Source organism: Neophocaena asiaeorientalis, unplaced genomic scaffold (genome assembly GCF_003031525.2).
Source record: "Neophocaena asiaeorientalis asiaeorientalis breed wild unplaced genomic scaffold, Neophocaena_asiaeorientalis_V1.1 scaffold135, whole genome shotgun sequence".
NCBI lineage: Eukaryota > Metazoa > Chordata > Mammalia > Artiodactyla > Phocoenidae > Neophocaena > Neophocaena asiaeorientalis.
The window spans coordinates 489,956-504,821 of record NW_020175190.1 but is presented as its reverse complement, the minus strand read 5'-3'; the positions used below and the strand labels follow the sequence as shown (position 1 = coordinate 504,821).

General features: G+C 47.7%; 2 protein-coding genes across 4 annotated transcripts in view; both read left to right on the top strand.

The window, feature by feature from the left end:
* Positions 1 to 240: 240 nt before the first annotated feature.
* On the top strand, positions 241 to 974 carry LOC112412973 (CDP-diacylglycerol--inositol 3-phosphatidyltransferase-like). The gene is made up of 3 exons (XM_024764768.1): positions 241 to 335; positions 379 to 871; positions 918 to 974. Exons 1-3 carry the CDS (start codon positions 241 to 243, stop codon positions 972 to 974), a joined length of 645 nt encoding a protein of 214 aa, XP_024620536.1.
* A 10,030-nt stretch (positions 975 to 11,004) lies between these two features.
* AK4 (adenylate kinase 4) overlaps positions 11,005 to 14,866 on the top strand; it is a 75,761-nt gene continuing 71,899 nt past the window's right edge. For 2 of the 3 annotated variants that reach the window (XM_024764762.1, XM_024764760.1), the window contains exons 1-2: positions 11,054 to 11,174; positions 11,642 to 11,913. In XM_024764762.1, coding sequence (XP_024620530.1) covers positions 11,769 to 11,913 — 145 coding nt within the window. In that variant the 5' untranslated portion in view covers positions 11,054 to 11,174; positions 11,642 to 11,768. Of the gene's footprint in view, positions 11,175 to 11,641; positions 11,914 to 14,866 lie in introns of all 3 variants that reach the window. The other variant, XM_024764761.1, reaches the window with a different exon arrangement.

The following is a 14,866-nucleotide window of genomic DNA, read 5'->3' as shown; positions in this document are numbered from 1 at the left end:
TTCATCAAACTGCACAGGGAATGTCTTGTATGTTGCTGTGTATCTCATCTTAGAAAGAATATATTTATCTGCAAAGATCCAGGGAGGTAAAGGGATTCTGAATCACATTATATAAGTATCTAATCAATAAGACTTCTATACAACATTCAGCATCCAAGGCTGAGGATGTAACAGTCAAGATAGGCTAGTTTATGCTGTGATAGTAAATGACCTCTGCTCCACGCACAGCTGGGTTGGCCCATGCTCCGGCTGGCAGCGAGCTTTAACATCTGGAACCCGACTGGGGCAGCGGGGACCTGCGTGCCATGGGCACGGCCAATGCACCGGGCTGGAGGGTGAGCCTTGTGCCCGGGGTGGGACACAGCCGACAAGGCCCAGGGCGGCCAGGGGACCTCCGGTGCCAGGCGAAAATATCTTCCTGTCTGCGCCTAACCTCATCGGTTATGCACAGATTGTCTTCACCATCATTTCTTTCTACTTCATGCTCTGCTGCCCCCTCACGGCCTCCTCCTTCTACCTGCTCAGTGGATTTCTGGACGCTTTTGATGGACACGCTGCTCGAGTCCTTAATCAAGGGACCGGGTTTGGGGCCATGCTGGCCATGCGGGCAGACTGCTGCTCCACAATGTGTCTGCTGGTCAACCTGGCCCTACTGTACCCTCACGCCACCCTTCTCTTCCAGCTCAACGTGAGCTTGGATGTGGCCAGCCACTGGCTGCACCTCCACAGTTCTGTGGTCCGAGGCAGTGAAAGCCACAAGATGATTAACCTGTCTGGAAATCCAGTGCTTTGCATCCTCTACACCTCCAGACCTGCTCTATTTAACCTGGGTGCTGGAAATGAGCCCTTCTACTGCCTTCTCCTCTGTCATGTTCTCTGTAATCCTGGGGACCAGTCCCACCCCTGTGATCTCTCAGGGACCTTTAGCTGGCTTTGTGGGTCTTTTCCGAATGTGCCTCTGGATCACCACCTGATCACAGCCGCCTGCAACATGGCTGCCTTGGACGCAGCAGATCGTGCCAAGAAGACGTGACCCTGGAATCCCCAGTCCCTGGCTGCCCACCGGCCCTGGGAGTCTCACTGTGCCACGTGGCTCCCCTGTCGCTCCTAGGAGGTCCCAGGCTCATATCTTCCCAATGTGTCATCCAACCTGCTGGGAAGGGGGGCCAGCCTCTTTGGTGATGTCATGTTCTCCATAATCCTGGGGACCAGTCCCACCCCTGTGGTCTCCAGGGACCTATACTTCAAATCAGGAAGGATGCTCAGGAGGGCCCATCCACACGGGCAGTGCTCCTGGGGCCCCAAGAGAGCTGTCTGAGGACTGGGTATTGTCACACCCGCTGGCTCAGCCCTGGGATCTGGCTTGGCCTGAGACCTTAGGGAGACTTGAGTGAGGGAGGTGGGGTAGGGGCCAGGTTTCCCAAAAGGCAGGAATTCAGCCCTCTGCCCCTGGCTAGAGTAATCCTGTGGGTCTAATGGTCAGGAGAGAAGGGGCTGTCGATATCCCCATTGCAATCTCCTCTGTCCTGGCTCTGAAAACCTTGATAATGAGGGTGGGAGTGTCACTGGAAAACAAAGTAACAAACAAACAAAAAAACCCTAAAAAATCTTGGTGACTTACAAAATTAAAAATTTATTTCTTGCTCCTGTTACATGCCCATCACATTTCATTCTTTTCTAGGGAGATGGAGTCAGCTTTACTCTGGAACACACACCATTTTGGCCAAGAGGAAATGGACAAGGGGAACCCTGACTCTTAAAGCAATTGCAAATATTTGCTAAGGTAAATCACATGGCCTGAGATGGCAAAATGAGGAGGGCTATTTCATGATGGGAAATCAGAATACTTCATGGACAGTTGTATAATCTACCATGTAGGAAGTCCTGTATCATCTTCTTTGGGGGTCCTCTGTGGATCATCTAAGAACCCCCAGGGATTTACATGGTTCAAAATGAGGTCTCATACAAGGTATAGTAATATTTAATATATATTAGCTGTCATTGTTATTAATATTTCATTAAGAAGGGAACATTCTATATGTTACCTACATATAAATCTTTTGAGGATGAACAGGAGAAATTTCTGGTTTTTTTTTTTAATTGAAGTATAGTTAATTTACAATGTTGTGTTACTTTCAAGTACACAACAAAGTGATTCAGTTATTTATGTATATATATTATTTTTCAGATTCTTTTCCATTATAGGTTGTTACAGGACATTAAGTATAGTTCTCTGTGCTATACAGTAGGTCACTGCTTATCCATTTTATATATAGTAGTGTGTATAGGTTAATCCCAAACTGCCAATTTATTTCTCCCCCCCTTACCTCTGCTAACCCCTTTGGTAACTATAAATTTGTTTTCTATGTCTGTGAGTCTATTTCTCTGGTATTTCTTGTTTGAACAGCAAAAGACACACTGGTGTGCTAGTCTCCAGCAAGATACCGTATTACATAAGGAATGGTTGAGTAATTCAGAATATTCAGCTCGAGGAAGAGAAGCCACAGGTGGGACAATATGGCTGTCTTCAAATATATGAAAGTCTTTATGTGAAAACAAATTACACGAACAACGTGCAGGTCCTCGGGAGACAGCTCTGGTAGTGGAATAAATTTGTCTGGCAGGCTTAATTCTTCCAAGAACCTGCCTATAGTGTCATGAAGCACAATGAGCTTTGTGGTGGTTGAAGAACCAATAATAATGAAACTTACGCTTATATAGTCCTTAGTATATGCCAGGCATTGGTCCAAGTCTTTACATATACTAATTTAAGCTCAAAACAATCCTATGAGATAGGAACTATTATGTTCCCATTTTTCAGGTGGAAAAAAATGAAGTACAGATTAAGGAACTGCTAAAGTCACACATCTGTAAGTGGTAGAGCCAATGATTGAACTTGCCAGTCTGTCTCTAGGGTCCATCCTCTTAACCCTTGCGCTACATCCCCTTTGTATAGTTGGAATTCACTTGGAAAGCCTTATTTAATCAGTCTTATAACTGGTCATCGAATTTGTGATCTTTGTTTCGCCTCTGGGTCTTCTGTGCAACTCTACAACAAGACACTTTAAAAAAAAGGTTGAAGAACAGTTGATATACAGTATTGTGTTTCAGGTGTACAGCAAAGTGATTCAGTTTTATATATATATATATTTTTTTCAGATTCTTTTCCATTATAGGTTATTACAAGATACTGAATATAGTTCCCTGTACTATACAGTAGAGCCTTTTTGTTAATCTATTTTATGTATAGTAGTGTATATCTGTTAACACCATACTCTTAATTTATCCACTCCCCTTTCCCTTTTGGTAACCATAAGTTTGTTTTCTATGTCTGTGGGACTGTTTCTGTTTTGTAAATAAATTCATTTGTATTATCTTTTAGATTCCAGTGATGTTATATAATATTTGTCTTTCTCTGTCTGACTTACTTCAGTTAATATGATATTCTCTAGGTCCATCCATGTTGCTGCAAATGGCAAGATTTCATTCTTTTATGGTTGAGTAATATTCCATTGTATATATATACCACATCTTCTTTATCCATTCATCTGTTAATGGACACTTAAGTTGCTTCCATGTCTTGGCTACTGTAAATAATTCCACTATGAACATTGGGGTGCATGTATCTTTTCAAATTAGATTTTTTCATCTTTTTCAGGTGTATGCCCAGGAGTGGGATCGCTGGATCATAGGGTAGCTCAATTTTTAGTGTTCTTTTGTTTTTTGGCCGTGCCCCACAGCTTGTGAGATCTTAGTTCCCTGACCAGGGATTGAACATGGGCCCTCAGCCATGAGAGCACGGAGTTCTAACCACTGGACCGCCAGGGAATTGCCTATTTTTAGTTTTTTAAGGAACCTCCACACTGTTCTCCACGGTGGCTGCACCAACTTACATTCCCACCAACAGTGCAAGAGTGTTCCCTTTTCTCCACACCCTCTCCAGCATTTACTGTTTGTAGACCTTTTAAGTTATTTATTTATTTATTTATTTTTGGCTGCATTGGGTCTTTGTTTCCACGCGGGCTTTCTCTAGTTGCTGTGAGCGGGGGCTACTCTTCGTTGCGGCGCTCGGGCTTCTCATTGCAGTGGCTTCTCTTGTTGGGAGCACGGGCTCTAGGCGTGTGGGCTTCAGTAGTTGTGGCACACGGGCTTTGTTGATCTACAGCATGTGGGATCTTCCTGGACCAGGGCTGGAACCCGTGTCCGCTGCATTGGCAGGTGGATTCTTAACCACTGCACCACCAGGGAAGTCCCATGTAGACCTTTTGACGATGGCCACTCTGAACGGTGTGAGGTGATACCTCACTGTAGTCTTGATTTGCATTTCTCTAATAATTAGCGATATTGAGCATCTTTACATGCACCTGGTGGCCGTCTGTGGGTCTTCTGTGGAGAAATGTCTATTTAGGTGTTCTGCCCATTTTTTGATTGGGTTGTTTGCTGTTTTGATATTGAGTTGTATGAGCTGTTTGTATATTTTGGAAATTAGCCCCTTGTCAGTCCCATTGTTTGCAAATATTTTCTCCCAGTCCATAGGTAAGACACACCTTTTAAATTATACTCAATTTCTACCCATTTGGTATGTCACTCAGAATGACATCTCACACGGTTGGGGGGGTCTATGACGGAGGCTGGAGAGCTGGGAGCCAAGTTTGGAATTGGTGTGGTATAGAGGTGGCAGTGGTGGTGGGGGAGGGCAGCTAGAACTTGACTCTGGAGTTGGTAGGCTGGCCTGTGGTTATGGGGTGGAGAACAAAGTGAGAATGCCATTTGAGAACCAGATCCACAGTGAGCCAAGCTCCAGTCAAAGGGGTCTGGCAGCAAGATCTGGGGCACAGCAATGATTTGGCAACAGGCTGGCAGCGGGAGGCTGACAGATGAACTGGCAGGTTCAGGAAGGATGTAAGTTGAAACCTGCAGAGATTCCTGAGACGGAGGGCCTAGTGGGAAGAACCTTTCATAGGACCCTGCTGGCCTCACCTAGCTGTTTAGCAAGTAAAGCCAGGTTGAACATAAGTGACTTTCTCCTTGCTGTTAGTATTTCTCTACAGAGAAGCAATCTGGTGCAAAGCCCTCCTGATAGTCTTAGGACCCTCTTCACTCAAGTACTGGGGAGACTGGGTAGTGGTTATGTTCCTTGACTCTGATGCCTGGGTTCAAATCCCAGCTCTGGCTCAGTGACACTGGGGGATAAATTACCTAACCTCTTAGTGTCTTAGTTTCTTCATCTATAAAATAAAAAGATAACAGTGTTACTTCTGAATCAGCATAGCATAGTGATTAAAGAGCACTGTCTCTGGAGTCAGAATGCTTGATTTATGTCCTTAATCTTCCACTTATGTCTGTGGGACCTCAGGCAAGTTACCAGATGTCTTGCTCCAGGTTTAAGGTCTATAAAATGGACACAAATTTTAGGCACTTATGACATAGGGCTGTGACAAGAATTAATATTATATATAACATAATAATATAATTATATAATATCTATATATATACACACACACACACATACAGAGAGAGATAGAGAGAGAAAAACACTGGCACATAGCAAATACTCAATAAATGTTAATTATAGTCTATACTGCCCATATCAGAAGACCAAACTCAGAAGGCTCCCACAAGCAGGATCCCCTTTACCCATCGAACCTGATGAGCAATACTTGGGCGGAATAAACTCAATGTTCAGTTCCAGTCCCTTCATCCAGTTGGAGAAGGAAGAAAGTTGCACTCCCCCTGGCAGTCAAATTGAAACAGAGGAAAGACACAGTCAAAGGCATCCAAAGTAGAGACTTGCCTACTAATCCCAAGGCAACTCTAAGAAGGAGTGATTGTGGTTAGGAAGGTGGCGTGAAGAGTGAGAATGGCACAGTTTGTTCATCCCTACTACCAGATGTGCAAATCAGAGAAAAGTTCTGAGCAAGATACCATCATTGTATCACTACATTTGGAGGGTAGAGCTTAACAGATTGTTACCTTGCTTTTTAGTGTTTCACAGTGAAAAAACCTAGGGTGGGAGTTCAACACCTTCATCTCCCGAGGAAGCACCTCTATTATAGACTGTTATTCCAGGAGCAATTTGTAAGTAGTCTTTTGCTCATGGAGAATAATGGGTCATGCCAGGTAAACATGAAGAATGTTGATTTCTCTCCTCCCAGTTCTTTTTCTTAACTGCTTGGGAACTTTTTTTTTTTTTTTTTTTTTTTTTTGGTCTGAGAGGAAGCTTGTAAAAAAAATGCTGCTGCCTCTTTTCAATAACTGTTAAGATGTTATAGGTTAATAACCATGTTAACTAGTAAAATTTGGAGATAAGATGATTCTTTCACTTGTAAGAATGTGCTACTGTCACACATAATGCCATGTTAGTCCTCAGCATTTATTCTTCTCTCAATACAATTGTTACTGAGTACAAGCTCACTCTACTCGCCACATGACAGGCCAATAAATCGGGAGACGAGGTGTTGAGGCAAGGAATAGTGACTTTATTCAGAAAGCCGGGCATCTGAGAAGATGGTAGACTAGCGTCCTAGAGTACCATCTTATCAGGGTCTGGATGATAGTTTCTTTTATAGAACAGAGAGCGGGAGGAGGTGAGGAGGTAAAGTAAAAGTAAAAAGGCCAGAAGTCTTGCAAAATACCTCCTGGTTTGGTCAGCCTCAGGGAGGGGATGTGTTAATTTCTTCTTCCTTACAGCCATTCACAGGTGGACAGGGTCAGAATGTTTCCCTGAGAGCTGAACAAAGGCACTTTAGTCTAACATGCAGGCAGAGGGGCAGGTTCCCCAAAGCAGGCCATTTTGTATGCTTAAAGCTATAGACAGATTCCACATATATGTGTTAGCATACGGTATTTGTTTTTCTCTTTCTGATTTACCTCACTCTGTATGACAGACTCTAGGTCCATCACATATATATGGAATCTAAGAAAAAAAAAAAAGGGTCATGAAGAACCTAGGGGCAAGATGGGAATAAAGACACAGACCTGCTAGAGAATGGACTTGAGGATATGGGGAGGGGGCAGGGTCGTGAGGGTTAATGTTTGAAGTGAGAGCAGCATAATATCTGTGAACTATGGTTGAAGTGGTCACATCATTTAAAAAAATCCTGGTGAGGTTATATTAAATTACATTTCAAGGGTACACTTTGAAGTATGTGAAAGCATCCCTGATGAAGCAAGAGATAATTTGATGTGGAGCTAGAGCTGATTCTAGGTGGTACATGGATCTGGCTTTAGACAATAATAAACTAAATGTTAAGAAAGTATTTCCTTTCTAATCCTATTTTTTAAATATATTTATATATTTATTTGTCTGTGCCGGGTCTTAGTTGCAGCACGTGGCAGCTTCATTGCCACGTGCGGGATCTTCAGTTGTGGCATGTGGGATATTGCAGCACATGGGATCTAGTTCCCTGACCAGGGATCGAACCTGGGCCCCCTGCATTGGGAGCGTGGAGACTTAGCCACTGGACCACCAGGGAAGTCCCCCTTTCTATTTTGAGCTGTATGTTTATAGACAAACAGAAAGTCTCATTTACATGCTGCATGTCTTTATTTTTGTTTTTTGTTTTGGCTAACACTTGGTAAACAACACACTTGCTTTTTTTTTTTTTAAACAAAGGTTAAGCTCAGAAACTCAAGAGGTAGATTTCATCTGGAATTTGGTAACTTTATTTTTCTTGCATTTATTTTAGTGTATCCTTTTATTTATGGTTAGTGAGTTATATACAGTTTCTTTTCCAAATAAATTATTTAAACAAATTGAGTCGATATAAAGAAACATGATAAGCAGATTAGAACCAAGGTGGCACAAGGTTATGGCAAAATTGTGAAAGTAGTATGGAAGTGACGGAAGTTTAGTAAATAAGAGCACTATGCCTGGAATGAGACAATCTGGGTTTGAGTCCCTGCAATACCACCAACTAGCTCTGTGACCTTGGGAAGTTCACCTAATCTCTCAGAACCTTAGTATTCTCATCTGTAAAATAGGAAGAAGAATCTCTACATGACCTTCTTTGCAAGCTTGTGAGAATCTGATGAAGGAAGGTGTAAAGTGTGAACAAATGTTGACTTTATATTATGTGAAGCTGCAGAGAGGCAACATGGCTTGATGGTGAGTGTGTCAGGATGGGGAGGGAGATTTGCCAACATTTACAGAGTACTTACTATGGGCAAAATGCTGTAGATTTTTGAAAGTAGAAAAATGAATTCAATTTGGCCTTAGCCCTCAGAGTTTACTGTTTGTCTATGGACTAACACATAGATGTGTATTATTCTGTAGACTGTGATACATATTATAAATGGGTTTAAAACCCTAGGCAAAGGAAATAGGAAGAAGCTGATTACATGAGCGTTTGTGATAAGAATAGCTACCATTATGGCCCTTCCAAGGGCTAGGGAGTCTGTTAGGTACTTTGTCATACTAGCTCATAACTCAGGAACTGAGATCAGAGAGGCTAAATAATTGTTCCATGGTTAATCATGGTGATGTTCATGAATAAATATTTATTATATGCCCAGTCCTGTGCTAAATTCTCTTATACATTACTTCATTCAAGCCTTATCACAAGCCTGTGAGGTAAGTCCTATCTCCCTTTTACAGATAAGCAAACTAAGACTCACAGAGATCAAGAGGCTTGCAGTTAGTGAATGGTGCCATTGCAGTTTAATCCTGGGGTGCCGTTTGATTGCAAAACCCATTTCTTCCAATTCTACGGCTTCCAATCAGTGGCTGAGTTGTGGGACTGAGGATGGCTGTGCACAAGGAAGGTCCATTCAGGGCTCTTGAAATGTTAGGTTCTAATCTCAGCTGGGCTTCTCTAAGTTTACTATGTCACAACTCCTCTTTTGTTTCATAATATATGTTCCTAAACTCTTAAAGGACCAAGTCCTAGGACCATGTGAGTGGCTAATATGGCTGCATGACACCATAAGGTGATATTGGTGAAGACATCTCAAAACCAGGCAGAAGAACTGGGTGAGAGGGCAAGGTAGGCTATCTACATCTAGTTTGCGGGGGCTAGAGGCTCTCTTTCCTGTGGGAACTTACAGAATCAATTCTTGGTAAATGCAATCTCCTCAATTTAGAAAGAGAAGTTAACGGCCAAAGGTCCCACAGCAGGCAGAGGAATGAGACCGCACAGCTCCCCTGTCTCAATGCTCATTTCCCAAGAGCAGTGGTTTTCAGTGTGCTCTCCAGATCAGCAGCCCTAGCACTACCTGGGAACTTGTTAGAAATGCACACCTCAGAACCACAGAATCAGAGACGGTGGAGGTGGAGCTCAGCACTCTGTTTTAACAAGCCTTCCGAGTCATTCTGATGCATGCTTAGGTTTGAGAATGACTGCAAAGTATCTGCTATATACTATACATCACATGGCAGGAAGAACAGTGGAGATTTGTCATCACGTCCAAACCCCCAGAAATTCTTCTCCCTCTTTGTTCCCAGGAGGACTGAAGGGGCTCAGTGTAACAACCCCCCGAGATCCACAGAACACTGAGATATTTTAGACAGGGGGATGAACCTATGGAACAAACACTGGCCTGGGGTTGGCAGCCTGGGTGCGCTCCCAGGTAGCCAGAGACAGGTGCTGTCTGGCCATCAGTGTGTGGAGGAGAAGGGCTGGGACCTGGGATACCATCAGGCTTCCCCACCCCCAGTCCAACACAGACAGAGCAGCCAGGAGTCTAGAGAAGGCTCTTCTCCACACTGTCCCTCTGAGTCTGTGAGCCACAAGTTGGGCACACTCAGAACCCTGCAGTGGATTTCCCAAAGGCAGGAGGCTGGAGGCCTGTGGAAGGAGGGCAGAGGACCAGAGCCGGTGGGATGCAAAGGTGTATGGAAGGCACCTGTGTGCCCCTACTGACGATTTTTTGCTTTATGTTGAAGGGACGATAATATCTGAGGTGGGGAAATAATGGAAATTGATTTGCACTTTAGCAGTATCTCTGGCAGCTGCATTACGGATGGATTGGCGGAAGCCGGAGACTTGTGGGTAAGGCGGTTATCACGCTAAATCCGAGTGGGAAATGAAAGCTGTGTGTGGTGTGGGAACAGATTTCAGAGAATATGGATTGGGATATTTGGTTATGCCTGGGAAGCAAGGGAGGAGATAGCACCCACCGGGACTTAGTGAGTTGTAAACGTAGTGCCAAAGTCCTGGCTGCTGAAGTCCTGGAACCAGTCGGCTACAAGATCCTGAGGGCTGGATGATCTCCCACGTTCCCGCCCCACCTTTTCCTCCTAACCCAAGGAACCTGGGCTTTGGAGTCCGGCAGGTGAGAGTTCAAAATTCCCGCTGGGGCTTCCCTGGTGGCGCAGTGGTTGAGAGTTCGCCTGCCGATTCAGGGGACACGGGTTCGTGCCCTGGTCTGGGAGGATCCCACATGCCGCGGAGCGGCTGGGCCCGTGAGCCGTGGCCGCTGAGCCTGCGCGTCCGGAGCCTGTGCTCCGCAACGGGAGAGGCCGTAACAGTGAGAGGCCCGCGTACCGCAAAAAAAAAAAAAAAATTCCCGCTGGAATGTAACTTCCACCGGGCCAGGATTCTATCTCTGGTTCGCAGCTATATGCTAAGGGACTAAAACAGTGCCTGGCACATAGTAGGGGCTCAAAAAACATTTGCTGAATGAATGAATCAATGAATGAATGGCCATACTCCAAGCCTACTCTCCTCCCTTGTGCATACCCTACTTGGAACGGTTGTTGCTGAAGGAAATCAACTAGCCTCGAACTTGACGCACAGTAGGCGCTCAACATGTTGTGCTTTTCCTTCCTCTCCACAGGAGACCGGGTCCCCAGGCGACCGCAAAAGGGGGTTTTTGTTCCTTGCCTCTTCTCCATCTCCCTTCGCCCCCGCGGGCCCCACGGGGTCTTGGGGAGCAAGTGGGCCGGGGAGGCGGGTGGGAGCGGAGCTACGAGGCGGGGCGAGGCGCGGGCGGACTGACAGGCGGCTAGCGCGGAGCCGTTCTCCCCGCTTACGTAAGGCGCGAGTCCCGCGCGGCCGGCCGGGGCTCCGAATGGGGGCGGGCGGAGGCGGCACCGCCCAGCGGGATTCGGGCTGGAAGCCTTGCGGAGCGCCGCGTCCCGGCGGAGGTGTGTGTTTATTTGACTGCTCCGGGTGGAGAGGCGCCGAACTCCGGCTCCTTACAGCGGAGAGCGCATCCGTCAGCCCTCGGCGGAGGTGGGCGCTGGGCCGTCCGCGCGGGCGGCAGCCGCTGCGACTCCCCGGGAGGTGACAGCCGCCGGGAGGGGCCGAGGCGCGGACCAGACGCTGCCCACGTGCGGGGACCCGGGTTGGGGCTCAGCCCCCAGTTCTCCCGGGGCGTGGGCGACTGGAGTCGCGCCTGGAGTCACCGCCTAGCCCGGCCCCCCCACTCGGGGGAGGCTGGCGTGGGGATGCCCTACTCCCTCCTCGGACGGGGCGTGGGGCGCGAGGTTTAGGAAGGGATCGAGGTGGGGCGGGCCGGGTGGACCTCCGAGCCCCCGACGGCTGCCCCCGCCAGGGGCGGGCGGTCGGACGTTCGCTAGAATCGCAGCGTGGGGCGAGGAGGGCGGGGAGGTGTAGCGTGGCGCTTACTCCGCCTTCTAGCCGCCCCGGCGCGGGGCGGAGGCGAGGGGTTGTCTCAAAAGTCTCTCCTTCCCCTGCAGGGGCGGCGGCAAGTCCCCGCGCGAGCTCAGGGTGTCAGAGGCTGAGGCAGAAGAAGCAAAGTTCCCGGGGCTTCTTCGAGGCCGCTGTCCGGGTTGCCAGTTCGGCTTCCTCCTCCTCGCCAAGGCAATGGCTTCCAAACTCCTGCGCGCGGTCATCCTTGGGCCGCCCGGCTCGGGCAAGGGCACCGTGTGTCAGAGGATCGCCGAGAACTTTGGCCTCCAGCATCTCTCCAGCGGCCACTTCTTGCGGGAGAACATCAAGGCCAACACGGGTGAGGACGTGCGGAGGCGAGGGGTGGGGTGAGCCGACGCGGGATCGGGTGAGGCTGGGAGGCAAAGGCAAAAGACCGGCGAGGGGCCGGGTCTCTTCGGTCCCCGGGCGCCCTTCCCCCGCCCGCGTGTGGTAGTGCAGGCTCCTACGTGCCGGGGCGCATGCAGCCGGTGGCCCGCGGCCGTGCGGCTTAACCGCGCCAGGGAGGAGGCCGAGGCTAGTTGGGAGGAGGGTGGGAGGTGCACGCGGCCCCTCTCTCCGCGCGGGCTGCTCTTGCCGTGGCGAGAAGCCGGTTACCACCCAGCTGAGGAGGGAGATCCAGGCAGCTGAAAGCCCCGAGCTTCCCTCTCGCCCAGCTTCCTTAAGGCTAAGCCATCCCCGTCCCTCGGCCGCCTCCTACCCCGTCTACCGCGTCCCTGGTGACCCGAAGCGTCCCCTCCTCTTGCCTGAGCCCCCCGGGCCGAGCGCCGCCCACCTGTGGGAGTCTGGCGGGGCCGCGCGCTGGGGAACCTGTGGCGCCGCGGGGCTCGCAGCCGCGCGCCGCTCCAGCCCCTCTGCGCCGCCTGGGACCTCTGGGCAGAGCCCTGGGTGGCTTTGAAAGGCCTGTCTGTTCCCTGCCGCCTTCTAAGGTAAACTCTCACCACTCACTCCCCCCTCCTCTCCAAGCCGGGGCCTGGCCGTTAGGAGACAAGGAGACTCGTTCTGATAAATTACGTTTTGAATCCAGCTTCCCTGGAAATGGCTTCTTGAGAATGCCTCCTTTGGCTTGTGTGGTGAATTGGGGGCTATAGATCTCCTGCTCTCTTAGCCTTTCAGTACGGCCCTTCTCCCCTCTCCTCCCACCCCACGTTCACACCAGTTCATAATGAATTGGCGTTCAAAGGCGAGAGGTAGCTGTGGTGCTCCTGCGAGGTGTATATACATGGCCCTTCTGGGATGCAGATGCTCACGATTAGCAACTCCTTTATGAAAACTTGTTATTGCAGACGGGGTGCTTCACTGTGGCTTCTGTTCTCATCAGTGTCCTAGGTGGTTATGGCCTATTATGGGCTAATTATCCAGGGATCTTCATTACAGAAGCACAGATTAGTTTGGTGAGGTAGGTGGAGGACGGTGCTGGAAAACAGAAAGCCTGAAAGCGGGGAATTAAGATGTATCTCAAAGGCGGAGTTTTATTCATTATCTCTTAAGCAGGTTGTAAAAAAGCAAGCTTTTATTTTGATCTTCAAGAATCCTGTCACCCACCCTCAACATACACAAGTCCGAGTTCTGTGTACCAGATTGCACCTGGAATTTTCTCTTGTGGGTATTGTTACCACGATTGGGTCTATTTTAATTTTAATACCACATTCAAATGCATTTTATTCCTTCCGTGTTTGGAATGCAGTTTGGGCAGGGGTGAGAACTCTGTGAGAGGGAAGGCTGGCTCTCTACCCAAGGGTTTTGTGGTCAGGTGGGGCTTCTCGTGATAGGCATAATGAGGGGAGGAAACTGCTGGGTGGGAGCCCATTTTTCTGCATTCTCTATAGCAACTGACTTGGTAACTTGTTTCTTCTGGCATGAAGGGCTTCACACCATCCATCCTGGTTCTGGATTAGTGGCTCTTTCCATTTTTAAAGAGAATATGATGGGAAGTAGTTGATTTCTTCACTTTTTTAGGGGTTTTGAAAACTTTCCACTTGCTGTTTTCCTTTATTTTGTTCATTTTAACTTGCCTTTGTTCTGAATTTTAGTTTCCATTCTCTTTCAAATGCTTTATTTCCCTCCCAGTGTTTCTCCCTGGAGTAAGAAGTGACTCTGCAATGTTTAAATTATCTTTTTCTGTTGGAAATCAGGTAGTTTATGCATGAACAATTAAAAAGCTTTATCAGGGAAAGAAGAAGAAGAGGAGGAATAAAGGACAGTGATTCGTTTTGAAAGTGGCCTGTTTCTAGTGGACTTGGAGGGTGTTCTCAGATTATTTTTTCTCTCTCAGAAGGTCTAAGAGTCTTACCGGCTCATTGCCTGGTAAATAAGAAAACATTCCACAGCATTTATTTTTTCTGTTAGCTGCTGTTTGCTTTTCCCTAATTTCCTGGTAGAGAAGCACAAGGATCCCTCTGTCGGTACCCCTTTATAGTTGAAGGTTTGAAGGAGATGATGAAGCACAGCAAAACCCCAGGAAACAAAACCTTGGTAGGAATTTAAGTTGGAAAGTAGCTCAGGCCATCTGCTGCAGCCTGGACTGGGGCATACTCCTGTCCACGTGGTTCTCCTGCAGCCACTCCCTGGTGGCTTCTCCAGGGAAGGGCTGGCTACTCATTGCTTTTGGGCAGTCTTCCCTCACCTGCCCTGGCAGAATTTGTCTCTTTCCTCTGCACACAGCCTGTGGATTCTGGTGCTGCAGTCACACACAGTTACGATGCAGTGCAGCAAATGCCTTCTGATTTATCCAGTAGAGACTTACTGAGTACCTGCTCTATATCAGTGTTCTAGGGGCTGGGGGCTAGGGTGATATTTTTTCTACCTTCACCATGTTCCAGTTTCCACTGAGAGACTTAAAGGACGGGGATCTGACAAATTGCCTAATGCATAAAAGGAGTTCAACAAGTCTGATGAAGGCATGGGTCACGGATTCTATCTACATGTTTCCCAGAGAGAATCAAACAGCCTCTAGCGATCAAGTCCATTTTGCTTAATTAGCTCTATGATTTATGGTAAAAGTTTGTATTTACTGTGGATCTGAGATTAGCCTCATGATAGATGTCACCCGTTGGCTTTGCCTAGTCTGCCTGGAGTAGTGCAGGCTGAGACTTATCAAATACCTTATTTGAAGACCCACCCCCAAGTCTTTGGCTTACATTTTCTTTAGCAAGTGAGTGAGTAAATAGATGGGAGAGTTCTCTTAGGCTGCCAGAAGCAGGGTCCTACAGTCTGTCATAAAGAATATTAGCCTTCCTTGGGGCTTCCCTGGT

Excerpts from the sequence above, each read along its gene's own strand:
- LOC112412973 (XM_024764768.1), top strand. The coding sequence starts at position 241 with ATGCTCCGGCTGGCAGCGAGCTTTAACATCTGGAACCCGACTGGGGCA. Across the intron at positions 336-378 it reads CCAATGCACCGGGCTGGAGG|GGCGGCCAGGGGACCTCCGG; the intron begins GTGAGCCTTGTG and ends GACAAGGCCCAG. Across the intron at positions 872-917 it reads ACTGCCTTCTCCTCTGTCAT|GGACCTTTAGCTGGCTTTGT; the intron begins GTTCTCTGTAAT and ends GTGATCTCTCAG.